We start from the raw sequence: 16172 nt of genomic DNA on the forward strand, positions 1-16172 counted from the left end.
ATCCTGAAGCTGTGGAGGGACTGCTAGCCACCAGTCAATCACTAACATACAAAATGATACTTATCACTTTGGTGATTCCAAGGATTTTGGGAGTTGCATGTCAGGAAACAAAGAGATGAAGGCCAAATATATATTTTACAGTTATCATAATAGTATTAATTGTATGTGGCTTTCAGAGCTGATTTTAGTTATGTTATTTTGTCTTTATTTTCTGTTGTGGAAAATTTCAACCATAGCAAAAGCAGAGAAGATAGTATAATGAATTCTGTGGACTCATCACCCAGCTTTAATATCTTGTTTCATCTATTGCTTCCCATTCTCCCCTACCCAACCTCTGATTATTTTGAAGCAGATTCCAGACATCATCTTTTCATAAATGTTTCAGTAGCTATCGACAAAAGATATACACTTTTAAAAAGCATAATCATACTATATCACACCTAAAGATGACAGTTACCTAGTCATGTGTAATGAACTCTATGTAATCTATTCCTGGATTGCCTACAGACATCTGTAGTTCTTCTCTTGTCAGAAATTATTATTGAAGAATAATTCTCAGTGTACATTCCTCCCACGGTTCATCCCGTTGTGACTTCACATTCCTAGGAATAATGCGTCATATCACAGCTATTTCCATTCCCAGTCATACTTTGTAGGTAGGAATTATGGTCCTAGGATTGATACAGAAAATCTTTTAGTTGGGGAGAATAAAGGAGAAACAGCCCTAATTATTTTTGAAAGTGGCCCTGGATGTGGGCAGTAGAATCCCTGCTCTGAAGTTAGGGTAAGAAGATGAGGTTTGATAGCTACAAAGCTCTTAATTGTAATTTTCGTCCTTCCATGGACTCACCAGTTTGCCTCGGAGCTTCATCTGAGTAGTGATTACCAGAAATTATTTTCTGCCAGAATATTGATCAGTATTTCTGATGCTGTTTAAATTCTATATGTCTTTTTATGCTTTTGAAAACCAGAAAGTATCTGAGACAGGTCTCAACCAGTTTAGAAGTTTATTTTGGCAACGTTCTCCAGAGATGATTTTGAGGGCTTCAGTATTTAAAGAGGAATGGGCAGATATTGGGGAAAGAGGAAGAAATTTTAAAAGGTATGAGTAGAGAAGAGACAAACGGTTGCATTCTTTTGAGTCTTTGATCAGCCATTCACCTGTGAGAGGGGAGCAGAGGAATAGTCACTGACGCATTCATCTAGCTTAGTGAATCTGCATTTCTACATAAGATAAAATAAACATAGCGCACAGGAAGCCATCAGATATGCATTTGTCTCAGGTGAGCAGAGGGATGACTTTGAGTTCTGTCCTTTGTCCTGTATGTGTAAAGAATAAGCTATCAATTTACATGGTTGGGGTGAAATTCAACAGAACTGTTACAGGTTAAAGATCTTGGGGCCCACAAGGAATTTCTAAGTGGGGGGATTGTGAGGGAGATATGTAGCTTTTTTTGTCTTTGTAGCTATCTTATTTGGAAACAAAATGGGAGGCAGGATTTGTGTGACGCAGTTCCCAGCTTGTCTCTTCCCTTTTGCTTAGTGATTTGGGGTTCCTGAGATTTACTTTCCTTTCACACTCTCCTGAGTAAAAGAGGAAGGCAGGCAAATTGGGCACAAATTTAGCCTAAGTCTGCCTCCTTACATATTAATATTTTAAGTTTGGCCTAAAGGTTTCCCCTTACAAAGTAAACTGCAGCCTAACTAGATGTGTAAACACACTATTCTTACACCAATCACAGATTTTCAGCAAGTCACAGGAAGTCAGCTGTTAACAAACTTTAAATAAAGCAAACACCAAGCTGTAAGCAATCCCGCTGTTTCTGTACACTCTTTGTTTTCTGCATGTCACTTTCCTTTTTCTGTCCATAAATATTATCAAACCATATGCCAGAGTTTCTCTGAACCTATTCTGTTTCTGGGAGCTGCCCAATTTGAGACTCGTTCTTTGCTCAGTTAAACTGTTAATTTATCTAGAGTTTTTCTTTTAACAGGCATCACTAATTTTTTCTCCTTATAATCTAGGTATTCTGTCACACTGTTTTTAAAACCTCCTTCATAATTCAGAAACATTGCTTTATTAATTTTCCTACTTTTTAAAAACTCTAGTGTCTTAAAATTTTAAGAGAAAAAAATTACTTGTTCAAGTCTGACAGCCATTTCTAAAACATATCCAGCATATACGAATTACATATGATTAGAGCCATTAAAGAATAGAATTTTTTCCGGCCGGGCATGGTGGCTCATGCCTGTAATCCCAGCACTTTGGAAGGCCGAGGTGGGCAGATCACGAGGTCAGGAGATCGAGATCATCCTGGCTAACATGGTGAAACCCCGTCTCTACTAAAAATACAAAAAAGTAGCCGTGCATGGTGGCGGGCACCTGTAGTCCCAGCTACTCGGGAGGCTGAGGCAGGAGAATGGCGTGAGCCCGGGAGGCGGAGCTTGCAGTGAGCCGAGATCGCGCCACTGCACTCTAGCCTGGGCGAAAGAACAAGACTCTGTCTCAAAAAAAAAAAAAAAGAATAGATTTTTTTCCTTAGCTAGTGTTAAAAAATTACTCATGACGCTTATTAAAGGTGGTAAGGATTACTTTATTCAAGGTGGGAGACTAGGTATAAGCAACACTGCAATGGGGTTTTGCAGTGACAGGAGAGTGAATGGGGAATCAGTAGAGGGAAACATTCTAAGAGGAAAAATTGGGGTTACGAGGGATTCTCACTAGAAGGACACAACAGAACTCTTGCTGAAGGGAGGCCAGGGTGAAAAGATACTGGGTTAGAAGTGAGAACAGATACGTATGGGTATGGGTCATTTTTGCTAACCTGACTTAGCAGGATTCTTGCTCAAATTGGATTTTACAAAGACAGAGGGAAGGCCGACATTGGCCTAGTTGAGCAGAGGACTCAGAGGAGCCTGACTCAAGTTTGTGTCAAAAGAAGAGCGTTTTTGTCACTAGATAATAGTTTTAACTATTTTCCATACATAAACATTTCCCATACCTAAACAGTTTGTTTGTTCATTTGTTTGTTAGTTTGTGTTGGATTTTCACTCTGTCGCCCAAGCTGGAGTGCAGTGGCGTGATCTCAGCCCACGGCAACTTCTGCCTCCAAAGTTCAAGCAATTCTCATGCCTCAGCCTCCCGAGTAGCTGGAGCTACAGGCATGTGCCACCATACCAGGCTAATTTTTGTATTTTTTTTAGTAGAGACAGAGTTTCACCATGTTGGCTAGGCTGGTCTCAAACGCCTGACCTCAACTGATCTGCCTGCTTCGGCCTCCCAAAGTACTTGGATTACAGGTGTGAGCCACTGTGCCCGGGCTGTAAACAGTTTTTAGATGATTAGTAGATAGTAAGACCACTCTTACCCAATTCAATACTGAACATAATTAGTTTTCCTTGATTACTTGAAAGTACTTGTTTTTTAATGATATTAAACATTATTAAGTCTTGTGAAAATGTGAAATTAGAGCTTTCTGGGAATTCTAGATAGAGTTTCCAGTAATAATTAATGTTTAACAAAATTCAGAATTATGTATGAGGCCTAGAATTAAGACTAGCTTGGGGCTGGGTGTGGTAGCGCACGTCTGTAATCCCTGCACTTTGGGAGGCCAAGGCAGGTGGATTGCTTGAGGCCAGGAGTTTGAGACCAATCTGGCCAACATGATGAAACCCCATCTCTACTAAAATTGCAAAAATTAGCCAGGTGTGGTGGTACGCACCTGTAATCCCAGCTACTCAGGAGGCAAAGACTGCAGTGAGCTGAGACCATGCCACTGCACCTCAACCTTGATGACAAAATGAGACTCTGTCTCAAACAAAACAAAACAAAACAAAAAACTAACTTTGGATAGTTTTGAAAATAAGTAAAACTTCAGAAATAATCAGAAGGTAGGAAAAACTGCTTATACAGTTAAATTGTGGTTGGTGAGTATATTTGTCATTTTATTGCCTTTTTGAATATGTATGGCAACCCTATTTATAGTAATTGGGCGTAAGTGAGAGTGTTAATATGTTTAAGGTTTGGAACATGTAGAAGCTGTTGGTGCCTTATTAAAGTTCTGCACCAGCCCCTTAGCAACAAGTGCCTGTGACTTGAAGCTCTTTAATGTACAGTTGCACATTTTAAGAATCCAAGTTGACTGATAAATTATCTAATGTATCTAATTCAAATATTTTTAAGAGCTATTGCTGGGTGCAGTGGCTCATGCTTGTAATCCCAGTACTTTGGGAGACTGAGGCAGGCGGATCACTTGAGGTCAAGAATTTGAGACCAGCCTGGCCAACATGGTGATACCCCATCTCTACTAAAAATACAAAAGTTAGCCAGGCATGGTGGCACACACCTGTAGTCCCAGCTACTCAGGAGGCTGAGGCAGGAGAATCGCTGGAACCCGGGAGGTGGAGGTTGCAGTGAGCTGAGATTGTGCCACTGTACTCCAGCCTGGGCAACAGAGTAAGACTGTCTCAAAAAAAAAAGAGTTATTGATGTTTTGCTTATTATAAGCAGCAATGTTTTGTAGTAAGCCATTTTTAAATAGTGAATTTTTTGCTGTATCAGAATATAGTAGCATAGTAATTTTTACTCTTATTTAACTCATAGCAAAGGTTACTCTTATTTGGAATTCTCCTTTCGGTTAAATAATTTATACCAGACTTTCTGAAAATGTTTGAGGAGGATTATATGGGTTCTTATTTACTGGTTCTTTGAGAATTTCAAAATACTTTACACATTTGCTTTATATTCCCATAGCAGTTTAGATAGGGTGTGTTACCAAGATGGAAACTGGTTCTGCAGGACTGGTAACTTATGATGGCCAAACAATGAGTCATTAATAAATAGATTTTTTAACAAAGCTTGAAACTGTAATTTCTGCTGCTTTGTGCTATTACATTTTCAGAAATTTTGACACTGAACGTATTTTATTTTTTAAAAAGTATGTAGAATGTAGAGAATGCAAATAATAATGCTCAGATGTTAGTTTTGTCTGTTTCTTAAACTATTCTGAGCAGAAATACCAACCTTGCCAGTACATCATGTGTGTTTTCACTTATGTACAGCCTTCTGTTGGCACTACTAAAGTTTTTAACATGTTTTTTGTTCTCCCCTAGGTGTTGGATCCTGAACAAAACCATAACTTCACAGATCATTATCTAAATGTGGCCTTTGACCTTTCTCAAGTTCTTTTTATAGCTACCGCCAACACCACTGCTACCATTCCAGCTGCCTTGTTGGACAGAATGGAGATCATTCAGGTTCCAGGTACCTGACTCTTAAATCATTATGATACATTTTGCCTTTCTGACCATAACTTTAAAATTAGTTATGCTATGGAGTTTTGACTAAAAGAAGTTTATTTGCCAACATACAATCTTCAGAAGTTCTGAGGAATGTATATAAATGAGTTTCTATGTAGCTTCAAAGTCTGGAAGAGCAAAACAGCAAATGTTGACAACAACAATTTCAGATTTAATTTAGCATGAAAGAATGATAATTTTATGACAAATAAGACATTCTTCTTTAGTATAATTTCTAAAATGGCAGGCTGTGTGTGGTGGCTCACACCTGTCATCCCAGCACTTTGGGAGGCTGAGGCAGGTGGATCACTTGAGGTCAGGAATTCGAGACCAGCCTGGCCAACGTGGTGAAGCACTATCTCAATAAAAATACAAAAATTAGCCTGGCATGGTGGCGGGCGCCTGTAGTCCCACCTACTCGGGAGGCTGAGGTGGGAGAATCCCTTGAACCTGGGAGGGGGAGGTTGCAGTGAGCCTCACGCCACTGCACTCCAGCCTGGGTGACAGTGAAACTCCATCTCAAAAAAAAAAAAAAAAAAGAGTAACTGAACTTTCTCATAAAATCTGGCCTCACTTTTATATTAAAATGCATGCTGCTTTTAAATTCCTCTTGAATCTATCAAATAGTTAAATTTTTAAAATGTCTTCCCTGTCACTGGAGTGTGCAAAATGTATTCCTTCAGTTACTAACACTAGATAAATTATAGCATTTTCACCTTATTTTAATTGCTCAGAATTGTTTTTCCCTGGAAGAGATCAAATATCACTGAGTTTTTTTTTAATGTAGAGTAGAATCTAAATGTCTTTATTTATTTAATTATTTAGAGACAGAGTCTAGCTTGTTGCCCAGGCTGGAGTGCAGTGGCACGATCTCAGCTCACTGCAGCCTCCGCCTCTGAAGTTCAGGTGAGTCTCGTGTGTCAGCCTCCCAAGTAGCTGAGATTACAGGCACTCGTGACCACGCCCAGGTAATTTTTGTATTTTTAGTAGAGACCATGTTGGCCAGTCTGGCCTCGAACTCCTGGCCTCAAGTGATCTGCCTGCCTTGGCCTCCAAAAGTATAAGGATTACAGACGTGAGCCACCATGTCCAGCCTAAATGTCTTTTACTTATTTTTTCTTTTTTTGAGATGGAGTCTCACTCTGTCACCCAGGCTGGAATGCAGTGGCACAATCTTGGCTCACTGCAACCTCTGCCTCCTGGTTCAAGCGATTCTTGTGCCTCAGCTTCCTGAGTAGCTGGGACTACAGGTGTGCACCATCACACCTGGCTAATTTTTGCATTTTTAGTAGGGACAGGGTTTCGCCATATTGGCCAGGCTGGTCTTGAACTCCTGACCTTAGGTAATTCACCCGCCTCAGCCTCCAAAGTGCTGGGATTACAGGCGTGAACCGCCACACTCGGCCCTAAATGTCTTTAGATTCTAAATGTAATCTAAATGTATTTTTCATATTAATCTGAAATATATTTTTACTACTAAGTGAATTATAATTGGATTTCTGTTTTTTTTTTTTTTGAGATGGAGTCTCACTCTGTCACCAGACTGGAGTGCAGTGGCGCGATCTCAGCTCACTGCAACCTCTATATCCCAGGTTCAAACAATTCTCTTGCCTCAGCCTCCCAAGTAGCTGGGACTACAGGCGTGCACCACCACGCCCAGCTAATTTTTGTATTTTTAGTAGAGATGGGGTTTCACCATGTTGGCCAGGAAGATCTCGATGTCTTGACTTCATGATCCACCCACCTTGGCCTCCCAATATGACTGGATTTCTTAATTATCTGTGAGCATGGCAGGTTCCTGTATTTAGTTTTAAAATATGGTAGAGTAAAAAGTTAATTGTGTGTACTTAAAGTCTAAAGTAAATAAGTAATGAATTCCCTGAAAACTCCAAGTTATGGCAGAAAATCCATTAGATACACTAAAGTAAAGTGAAAGAATTAGGACAGCTGCTGCAGAGGGGAGCATATGATGCCACCTTCCTTTAGCAGATTTAGCTGTCCTATCTTCTAGCTTTCCTGGTGTTTACTAACCTCTTTCCATTCAAAAGGTGCCTTATCAATTCATATTTTTAATTTTTGCTTGTTAAATGGAAAGGGACATTAGTTGGAATTTTGTCTTACGGGATTTAGAGACAAAGGAAGTCTATATTTATTCAGGCTATTAAATAAGAACATTATGTCTTCTAAATATACTATATATATATAAAATACATATATACATACATAAATACATATGCACACATATATAAATACATACACACACACACACACACACATATGTATATATATACCATCATGTGGAGGAAAAAACCTTTTATATGGACATCTTAGGTTTTCTTTTGCTGCTACAATTTATTTTATAGTTATAGTTCTGGAAACAGTATCTTAAGAGCCCTTGCCTTGGAACCCACTGCTTATTTAATTGAGGGGTGTGTGTGTGTGTGTGTGTTTCAAGTATAGATCAAATTAGGCTAAAAAGATGCATTTATTCTTCTATTTGAAATTTCAGAGGATTTGAGGATAAAGAGATAATTGTCTCTAAGATTTGAGGTGTTTTCCTCTTTGGGAAATATATCATTTAATCAGAAGACTTTGAAGCACTGTGCTTAGTAAATGCTTGTTTTGTTTGTGAAAACGTTGGAAATTTTAACAATTATTGACTTAGATCAAATTTGTTTTTCTTTTTTTTTTTGGAGGCAGTCTCTGTTGCCCAGGCTGGAGTGCAGTGGTGCAATCTCAACTCATTGCAACCTCCACCTCCCCAGCTGAAGCAATTCTCGTGCCTCAGCCTCCAGAGTAACCAGGACTACAGACATGCACAACCATGCTCAGCTAATTTTTTTGTATTTTTAATAGAGACAGGGTTTCGCCATGTTGCCCAGGCTGGTCTCAAACTCCTAAGTTCAAGTGATCCGCCCGCCTCAGCCTCCCAAAGTGCTAGGATTACAGGTGTGAGCTAACGTGCCTGGCCAGAATAAATTTCTTTATTGTAATTATAGTCTCATTTGAAATAATACTTAAATTTGTTCTAAATCTAAGATCCATTTAATCTACATTTGATTCATTAAAAAAGCATGGCACTGGCTGGGAGCAGTGACTCATGCGTGTAATCTCAGCACTTTGGGAGGCTGAGGCTGGTGGATCACTTGAGGCCAGGAGTTTGAGACCAGCCTGGCCAACATGGCAAAGCCCTGTCTCTACTGAAAATACAAAAATCAGCCAGCATGGTTGTGCATGCCTGTAATCCCAGCTACCCGGGAGGGTGAGGCAGGAGAATCGCTTGAACCTGAGAGGTGGAGGTTGTAGTGAGCCGAGATCACGCCACTGCACTGCAGCCTGGGCGACAGAGCAAGACTCTGTCTCTTAAAAAAAAAAAAAAAAAAAAAAAAAAAGCATGGCGTTATGGGAGCCATGTAAATAATTACGAAACAAGATCTCTTCTTTTCCAGGGTATACACAGGAGGAGAAGATAGAGATTGCCCATAGGCACTTGATCCCCAAGCAGCTGGAACAACATGGGCTGACTCCACAGCAGATTCAGATACCCCAGGTCACCACTCTTGACATCATCACCAGGTTAGTTAGCCATCCTGAGGCTTCATTAACTCCAGGCAAGTTTTGAGTATTTACTGAGTTACCAAACAGGACATAGAGTATCAATATTTGAGTTTTTCATCTTTTGAGATAAGCCACAGTCTCCTGAAAAGGAGATTAGTTTATTGGCATCCCATAGCATCCATTTCTCTTTCTTCAACAACTTCCAGCAAGTGTTATCATAACTATTGATTTACACTGTTCTCTACACTAGGCAGAAGTTTACAGAGAAACCATTTGGAATATTGTTATAGCTAAAGCTGAAATTTATGCTTTGCCACAATAGCAATATAAGGGGTTAATTTGATCATTTAAAAACCAAATACATGGCAAATATAGAGACACTTTTTATGCCCAGGATCTTGAAAGTTGTTGAATTCTCTTAAGAGGTGATATGCTACTTTCAGATAATCTGATTTAAGTTACTCAGTTTTCTTTTCTTCTCTTTGGCTGAGAGATTTTTAAAATCCTTAGAATTTTGATCTTCAGAATTAACACTGGAACAATAGAGAAGGTGCCTTCCCAAGTTTACTACCAAATGCTTAAGCCTGTAGCAAGCAGTGTGTAAATTATCTGAATAGAGTATTGCTTAGTCTAATTTACAGATTCCCTGTTTGAATGGAAAATATACTCTGTTGAGAATTTATATCCACCACAGCCTCTTACAGTTTTCCTAGCTCAGTATTACAGATCCATTGCATCATCCAGCAAGTCATGTCAGGCTGCCAAGCTCTCATGCGGCCCTTTTCTAGTAACTACTGTTTTTAAGAGATGTGAAGTATCTCTCTATTTTGAACTTTGACTTAGAGTTTGGCCAGACTGTCTTTTGATCTATGCCTTCTTATGGATCTATTTAGATTTATATACAAAGCAGTAAGACTAAGTCTTACCTGGGGGTTCCTTTTCTTAATTTGTCTTGTGATTTATGGTGTAGATAATGCCAGGAGAAATAAATTAAGTGACTTATATGTCTGAGTCTTCCAACAATATCATTATTCCAGATAACACCCATGATGCCTTTGGGTAACTTTCAATAAGTCATTTAACATTTTTGATAGCTTCCCCTTCTGTAAAATATGAGGGATGGAGAAAAATCCAGAGTTTATCTGAATAATAATGATTCTGAAGAGTGATCATTATTTATATTTCCCAGTTGTTACCTATAGAACTATTTCTTTTTTATGTATACTTGTTAACTCAAAATATCAGATCTTAAAAGCTGTGGACATAAGGAAATATCTGAGCAGTTTTGTTAGTTTTGATATTGTTTTTAAAAACAGCACAAGTATGTACTATTCCAGGCACGTTTTTGGATATTTAGTGAGTTACCAAACTTAGGACATAGAGTATCAATATTTGAGTTTTTCATCTTTTGTGATATGTCACAGTCATAGACCCTAATGTTCTAGTCTTTCTTATCTCCAAGTATAACTCACCTGCTTGAATACTTCCAGTCCCAGTATGCTTAATTCTAGCTAATAACTACCTCTTCATGGGTAATTCTAACTGTAACAAAGATATTCTTTTTATTTATTCATTTATTTTTTAAGACAGGTTTTCATGCTGTTACTCAGGCTGGAGTGCAGTGGCATGATCTTGGTTCACTGCAGCCTCTGCCTCCTAGGCTCAAGCCATCTTGCCATCTCAGCTCCCAAGTAGCTGGGACCACAGGTGCATGCCGGGCGTGGTGGTGTGTGCCTGTAATCCCAGCTACTCGGGAGGCTGAGGCAGGGGAATTGCTTGAACCAGGGAGGTGGAGGTTGCAGTGAGTTGAGATCGTGCCACTGCACTCCAGCCTGGGCAACAGAGCGAGACTCCGTCTCAAAAAAAAAAAAATAGAGATGGGGTTCTCACCATCTTGGCCAGGTTGGCCTGGAACTCCTGAGCTCAAGTGATAATTGTTACAAAGATATTCTTTCTATTCACTTTTCTATAATTTTCTTCTTCTGCCTTATAGGAGCACCTGGAATCTAAGTGTAATTCCTCCTTGTACAGCCCTTCTGGCATTAAAATAAAATACTATCAGGTGCTGCACACTAAGTGTTCTCTTCTTCAAGCTAACCATTCCTCTCCTCTGTACCGTTCCTCTTGATGTAGTTTCAAGACTTCTCACCCTCCTGATTAGTCTTCTTCTGAAAGAATCCTGTATATCAATGTGTCTTTTAAAATTAAACACCCAGAATTGAACACAGTGTTTCAGATAGAGTCTAAACAGTTCATGGTATAGGAAGCCCATGCTTTTCTTATTCTGACTATATTATTTTATGACTGTATCTCTAGATTCTTAGCTTTTTAAAGATTATTCTCTTCCCTTTTTCAGTGAATTTCGCTAAGCTTGGCATATCCCATTTTGTATTTATAAAGCTGAATTTTTTAAAGCCCAAATGTAGAAGTTGTTAAGATGCCTCCCTGTTTTCTCCCTTATTGAAATTATACGTAGTTGCATAATATAGGCTTTATATCCTTCTATACCTTTGACTGAAATGAGTATTAGAGTGTTTAGCTAAGAGCTTTTTATCTGTCTTTTCTCAGAACTTTTAAAATCTGCTTTCCTAAAGTCTACAGTGTATGTCTGACTTAATCAAATGTATGGCTTTGTCAAATCCAATTCTTCAGATAAAACTGCATTCTCCACCTGATCCTGTCCATTCAGGTCCATCCAGGTCCATCCAAAGCTGAGTGGCCAAAAGTGGTTTCACTATATAATGGTCTGTGGAATGACTTAACGGAGTTTGATTCTAATGTGCATGTGTTTAAAGCAGCTCTGCTTAACCACACATAGCGTCTTTTTCACAAAGTCAGTGCTGTCATCACTTAGCATACCTTCTTCCTTTAGAAATCTTCACAATGAAAATACACTGAAGAAAGGTGGTTAGCAAAGTGCCTAGTGAAAACCAGATTTCTGTCTCAGATTTGTTTTTGTTTTAGTTCCACAAAGAGCACAATTTCTCTTATTCTTTCAGCAGTATTTCAAATACAATAAATTTATCTAGAATTTTCCTAAATTGACAAATTTTGTTTAAGAAAACTCTTCAACAAATTACCGAGGAGTAAATGGTTTTTTATATGCTGCCAAGTTTACTTTGGCAATGTAAATTGAACTAGAACTAGGGTTCATTTTTAAGTGTAGGGTTATAATTCAAGATAATCTGTATAAAGGAAATTGTTGTAGCTGAAAATAGATCAAAGTATTGAAGAAATAACAATAATGAGGAGTTTTAAGTGTGGAAAAGTTAGTACTCAAGAAAGGGTAATGAACTTTTAAATGTATACTGTTTCTTTACCAAAAATGTTAATCACATTACCTCTCTCTATTTTTTTAAGTGGTATATAGTCAAAAATAAAATATTTTTGTTTGATGACAGGTATACCAGAGAGGCAGGGGTTCGTTCTCTGGATAGAAAACTTGGGGCCATTTGCCGAGCTGTGGCCGTGAAGGTGGCAGAAGGACAGCATAAGGAAGCCAAGTTGGACCGTTCTGATGTGACTGAGAGAGAAGGTTGGTGACCTTGTTCTGGCATTCTCAGGCCTGGTGGCTAGGAGTGAGTGACAGAAGAAGGTTGGGTATGGAGGGGAAGGTGTTGGGTAGTCCTTGGAGCAGTGGCACACATGACTCCACTGTTAAATGCATCCAGTAAGTAATACCTTAATGTTTCAACATATTTCATCAAGAGGATTGTCTTTTACAAATATCACAGTTTTAACTGGAATAATAATATGAATGCTTTGAGGATATAGGAACTGTATTAGGGTTCACTAGAGGGACAAGACTAATAGGATAGATGTGTATATGAAGAAGAGTTTAAGGAGTATTAACTCACACAATCACATGGTGAAGTCCCACAGTAGGCCATCTGCAGGCTGAGGAGCAAGGAAGCCAGTCCAAGTTCCAAAACCTCAAAAGTAGGGAAGCCGACAGTACAGCTTTCAGTCTGTGGCCGAAGCCCCAAGAGCCCCCAGCAAACCACTGGCGTACGTTCAAGAGTCCAAAAGTTGAAGAACTTCAAGTCCAATATTTGAGGGCAAGAAGCATCCAGCACGGGAGAAAGCTGAAGGCCAGAAGATTCAGCAAGTCTGATCCTTCCAGCTTCTTTTCTCTGCTTTATTCTAGCCATGCTGGAAGCTGATTAGATGGTGCCCACTCAGATTGAGGGTGGGTCTGCCTCTCCTAGTCCGCTGACTCAAATGTTAATCTCCTTTGACTACATCCTCACAGACACACTGGAACAATACTTTGCATCCTTCAATCCAAAGTTGAAACTCACTATTAACCATCACAGTAGCTTTCTCCAGATGTATAATGATGGTGTACGTTATGTATGGGTTCTGGTGTTATCTTATTTCTTTCTGACCCAGACAGTTAAGTCTTTAAATAATTTATTAACATAAAAAGTTCTTACAACGTAAGAAAATCCATGCTGTTCAGGTACTGCAAGGGCAGACGCAGACCTTTGTACTCTGGAATAGCTCCATGTGTAATAATTTTTCACACATTTTCTTTTATAGATAAACAACTAAATGTAATTTAAATTATTCTTTAAAAAATTACTGTGAAGGTGTTCTATTACTGGAATTAATCAAATGTGGACTTTCCTTTGGTATCTACTTTAAATGTTTTAACTGGCCAGGCACAGTGGCTCATGCCTTTGATCCCAGCACTTTGGAAGGTTGAGGCAGGCAGATCACTTGAGGTCAGGAGTTTGAGACCAGCCTAGCCAACATGGTGAAACCCCGTCTCTACTAAAAATACAAAAATTAGCCAGGCGTGGTGTTGGGCGCCTGTAGTCCCTGCTACTCTGGAGGTTGAGGCAGGAGAATCGCTTGAGCCCAAAAGTCAGAGGCTACAGTGAGCAAAGGTCATGCCCACTGCACTCCATCTGGGCAATGGAGCGAGACTCCATCTCAAAAAAATAAATAAGTAAATAAAATAAAATGTTTTAATTTCTTGCCCCAAAACGGTAAGGGGTCTCAGTTCATCATATCATGCTGTTATGCAGTTTGCCAAAACTTGCTTTAACAAACATGAGTTGTAGGGAATTGACAATTTCTTTCATAGTAAAGAGATTTATTAGATTTTTCTATCATTTCCATAGCTGTTTCCAGAAAGGAGTTGGATGACTGTGATTAAAGAACCATAATTTATGGTGGGCCCAGTTGAACAGACACAGCCAAATGTCTTTCTTGTTTTTCCATCAGTCGCTGAACACAGTGCATTTTACAGCAGTAGCATCAGAGTCAGCTTTCACAGAATCCTTCTGTGGCCAGTACAGTGCTTCACCCCTGCCTCCCCATGCCTGGAACCTCACTGGTTCATTTTCTCCAGAGAGCGAAGCTCCTATCTTCTGTTGGATTGGAGGGAGGCAGTGCCTTCATTATGTGGAGTAGGAGTAGAGGTAGTGAGTTCTAATCGTATTTTATCCAGACTTTAAAACTTGTGCTTTATTTTTATTATTTTTATTTTATTTTACTTTTTGAGATGGAGTCTCTCTCTGTCGTCCAGGCTGGACTGCGGTGGCACAATCTTGGCTCACTGCAACCTCTGTCTCCGAGGTTCAAGTGATTCTCCTGCCTCAGCCTCCGCGGTAGCTGGTACTGTAGACGGATGCCACCACGCCCAGCTAATTTTTGTATTTTTAGTAGAGACAGGGTTTCACCATGTTGGCCAGGCTGGTCTTCAACTGCTAACCTCAGGTGATCTGCCCACCTTAGCCTGCCAAAGTGCTGGGATTACAGGTATGAGCCACTGCGCCTGGCTTTATTTTTATTTTTTATTTTTACTCTGCCTTGGGAGAATCTAGAAAACTTTTGCCTTTTGTCCCACTCTTCACCCATGCTTTCAGGGCTACCTTGAATTCTTTAGCTTTTGTAGACTTTTAGGACCCACATCAACTTGTTCTCTACCTCTAGCCCCACAAACATTGAGGTTTCTGCTTTCTCTAGCTTGTTAAATGTTGGTTACTTTTTGTCCGTGTACTTTTTGTTTTCCAAAATTTTGTCAGCATCTCTTGTCAGCTGTTGTGCTCTTTGTCATTATTTTGGTTCTTGTGGGTTTATATATTTTTTATTTCTTAATTGTCATTTTAATACGATTCAGACAGGAAGTAAAAACGCATGCTCAGACTACCATTTATAGAAATTTGAATTTAAAAAAAATGTCCTAGGTGAGGGAGTACCTATCAAGGGTGGAAATCACTTGTGTAGATGACAGTGACAGTGGAGAACTGAAGTCTATAAAAGTTAAGACCTAGATCTAGATGCTCCTGAATTTCCCCTTTTTATTCTTAACAACACTTCCTTTGTGCTGTGATCTCAAGCAACAGAGCCTATGTCTTTTTGTTCTTGTCTGATATAACAGAAGGTAGAGGATGAAATAAATGAGTTTATTAGGTAACACATTTTGAAAATTGTGTTTAAGATTTAGATGATGTATTTTAGAACTTCTAATAAATATATTCAGAGGAATTCAATGTCAAAGGAAACTTTTGTATAGTTATACATTGCTTAATGTTTATATATACATCCATGTAGCATACTTCTAATAATATCTTTAATTATACTAGCTATTTTAAAATAATCCACAAATACTCAAGGAATTGTTCAGTTTGTGAACTGTGTGAAAACTACAGTTTTTCATGGTAACATTTATTTGTGTGGTTTTTAAAAGTGATCACAGGACATCTCCTAAATGATAATATAGTTAAGCAGATTTGCTTAGTTAAGATATTACCAAGAGCATCTAGATGAATAATTAGAATAAATACTTGTCTCTTAGAGATGATTTTGGGTGTAGTCTTTACTAGAGGCATAGGTATGGACTCTAAGTTGGCTCTAATATTATGAGATACCCTTGAGTAAACAACAGCCATTCTCTAGACCTTAGTAGAATGATTATTAGGTGTCCTGAATTGGTGTTTATGACCTCAACCAAACCAAAAGAATAATCTCTACAAAAGAGTCTATGTTAGGTTTTCATAGCACCAAGTTCAAATGGAGCTTAGTAATGAAAATTTTCTCATTAAGAAATGAATTAATTAAAATTAAGAGCATAAAATAAGACAGTTGTTTTAGAAACTTCAAGTAATACAGTGTGGGAGTTATTTTTAATGTTAAAAATGAGGCTTTCCTAATTCAAGCACGAGAGACAGAAAAAATAATAAGAAGGCTGAACTTGGAGTTACTGCCAGGAAGAAAAGTAATTTTAGGCCACAAGCTTCAAAACAGGCAGAAACCTCCAGTGTATCAAACAAACTTTCTGGAATAGGCCCAGAAGCACTGATCTG

At 38.8% G+C, this 16172-nt stretch overlaps 1 protein-coding gene across 2 annotated transcripts in view; it reads left to right on the forward strand.

Moving 5' to 3' along the window:
- LONP2 (lon peptidase 2, peroxisomal) overlaps positions 1 to 16172 on the forward strand; it is a 119043-nt gene that overhangs the window by 47019 nt on the left and 55852 nt on the right. For both annotated transcript variants that reach the window (XM_004057621.5, XM_031002551.3), the window contains exons 9-11: positions 5113 to 5263; positions 8748 to 8874; positions 12258 to 12391. In XM_004057621.5, coding sequence (XP_004057669.3) covers positions 5113 to 5263; positions 8748 to 8874; positions 12258 to 12391 — 412 coding nt within the window. The remainder of the gene's footprint in view (positions 1 to 5112; positions 5264 to 8747; positions 8875 to 12257; positions 12392 to 16172) is intronic.

This window comes from Gorilla gorilla, chromosome 18, assembly GCF_029281585.2.
Source record: "Gorilla gorilla gorilla isolate KB3781 chromosome 18, NHGRI_mGorGor1-v2.1_pri, whole genome shotgun sequence".
In the NCBI taxonomy this organism is placed as follows: domain Eukaryota; kingdom Metazoa; phylum Chordata; class Mammalia; order Primates; family Hominidae; genus Gorilla; species Gorilla gorilla.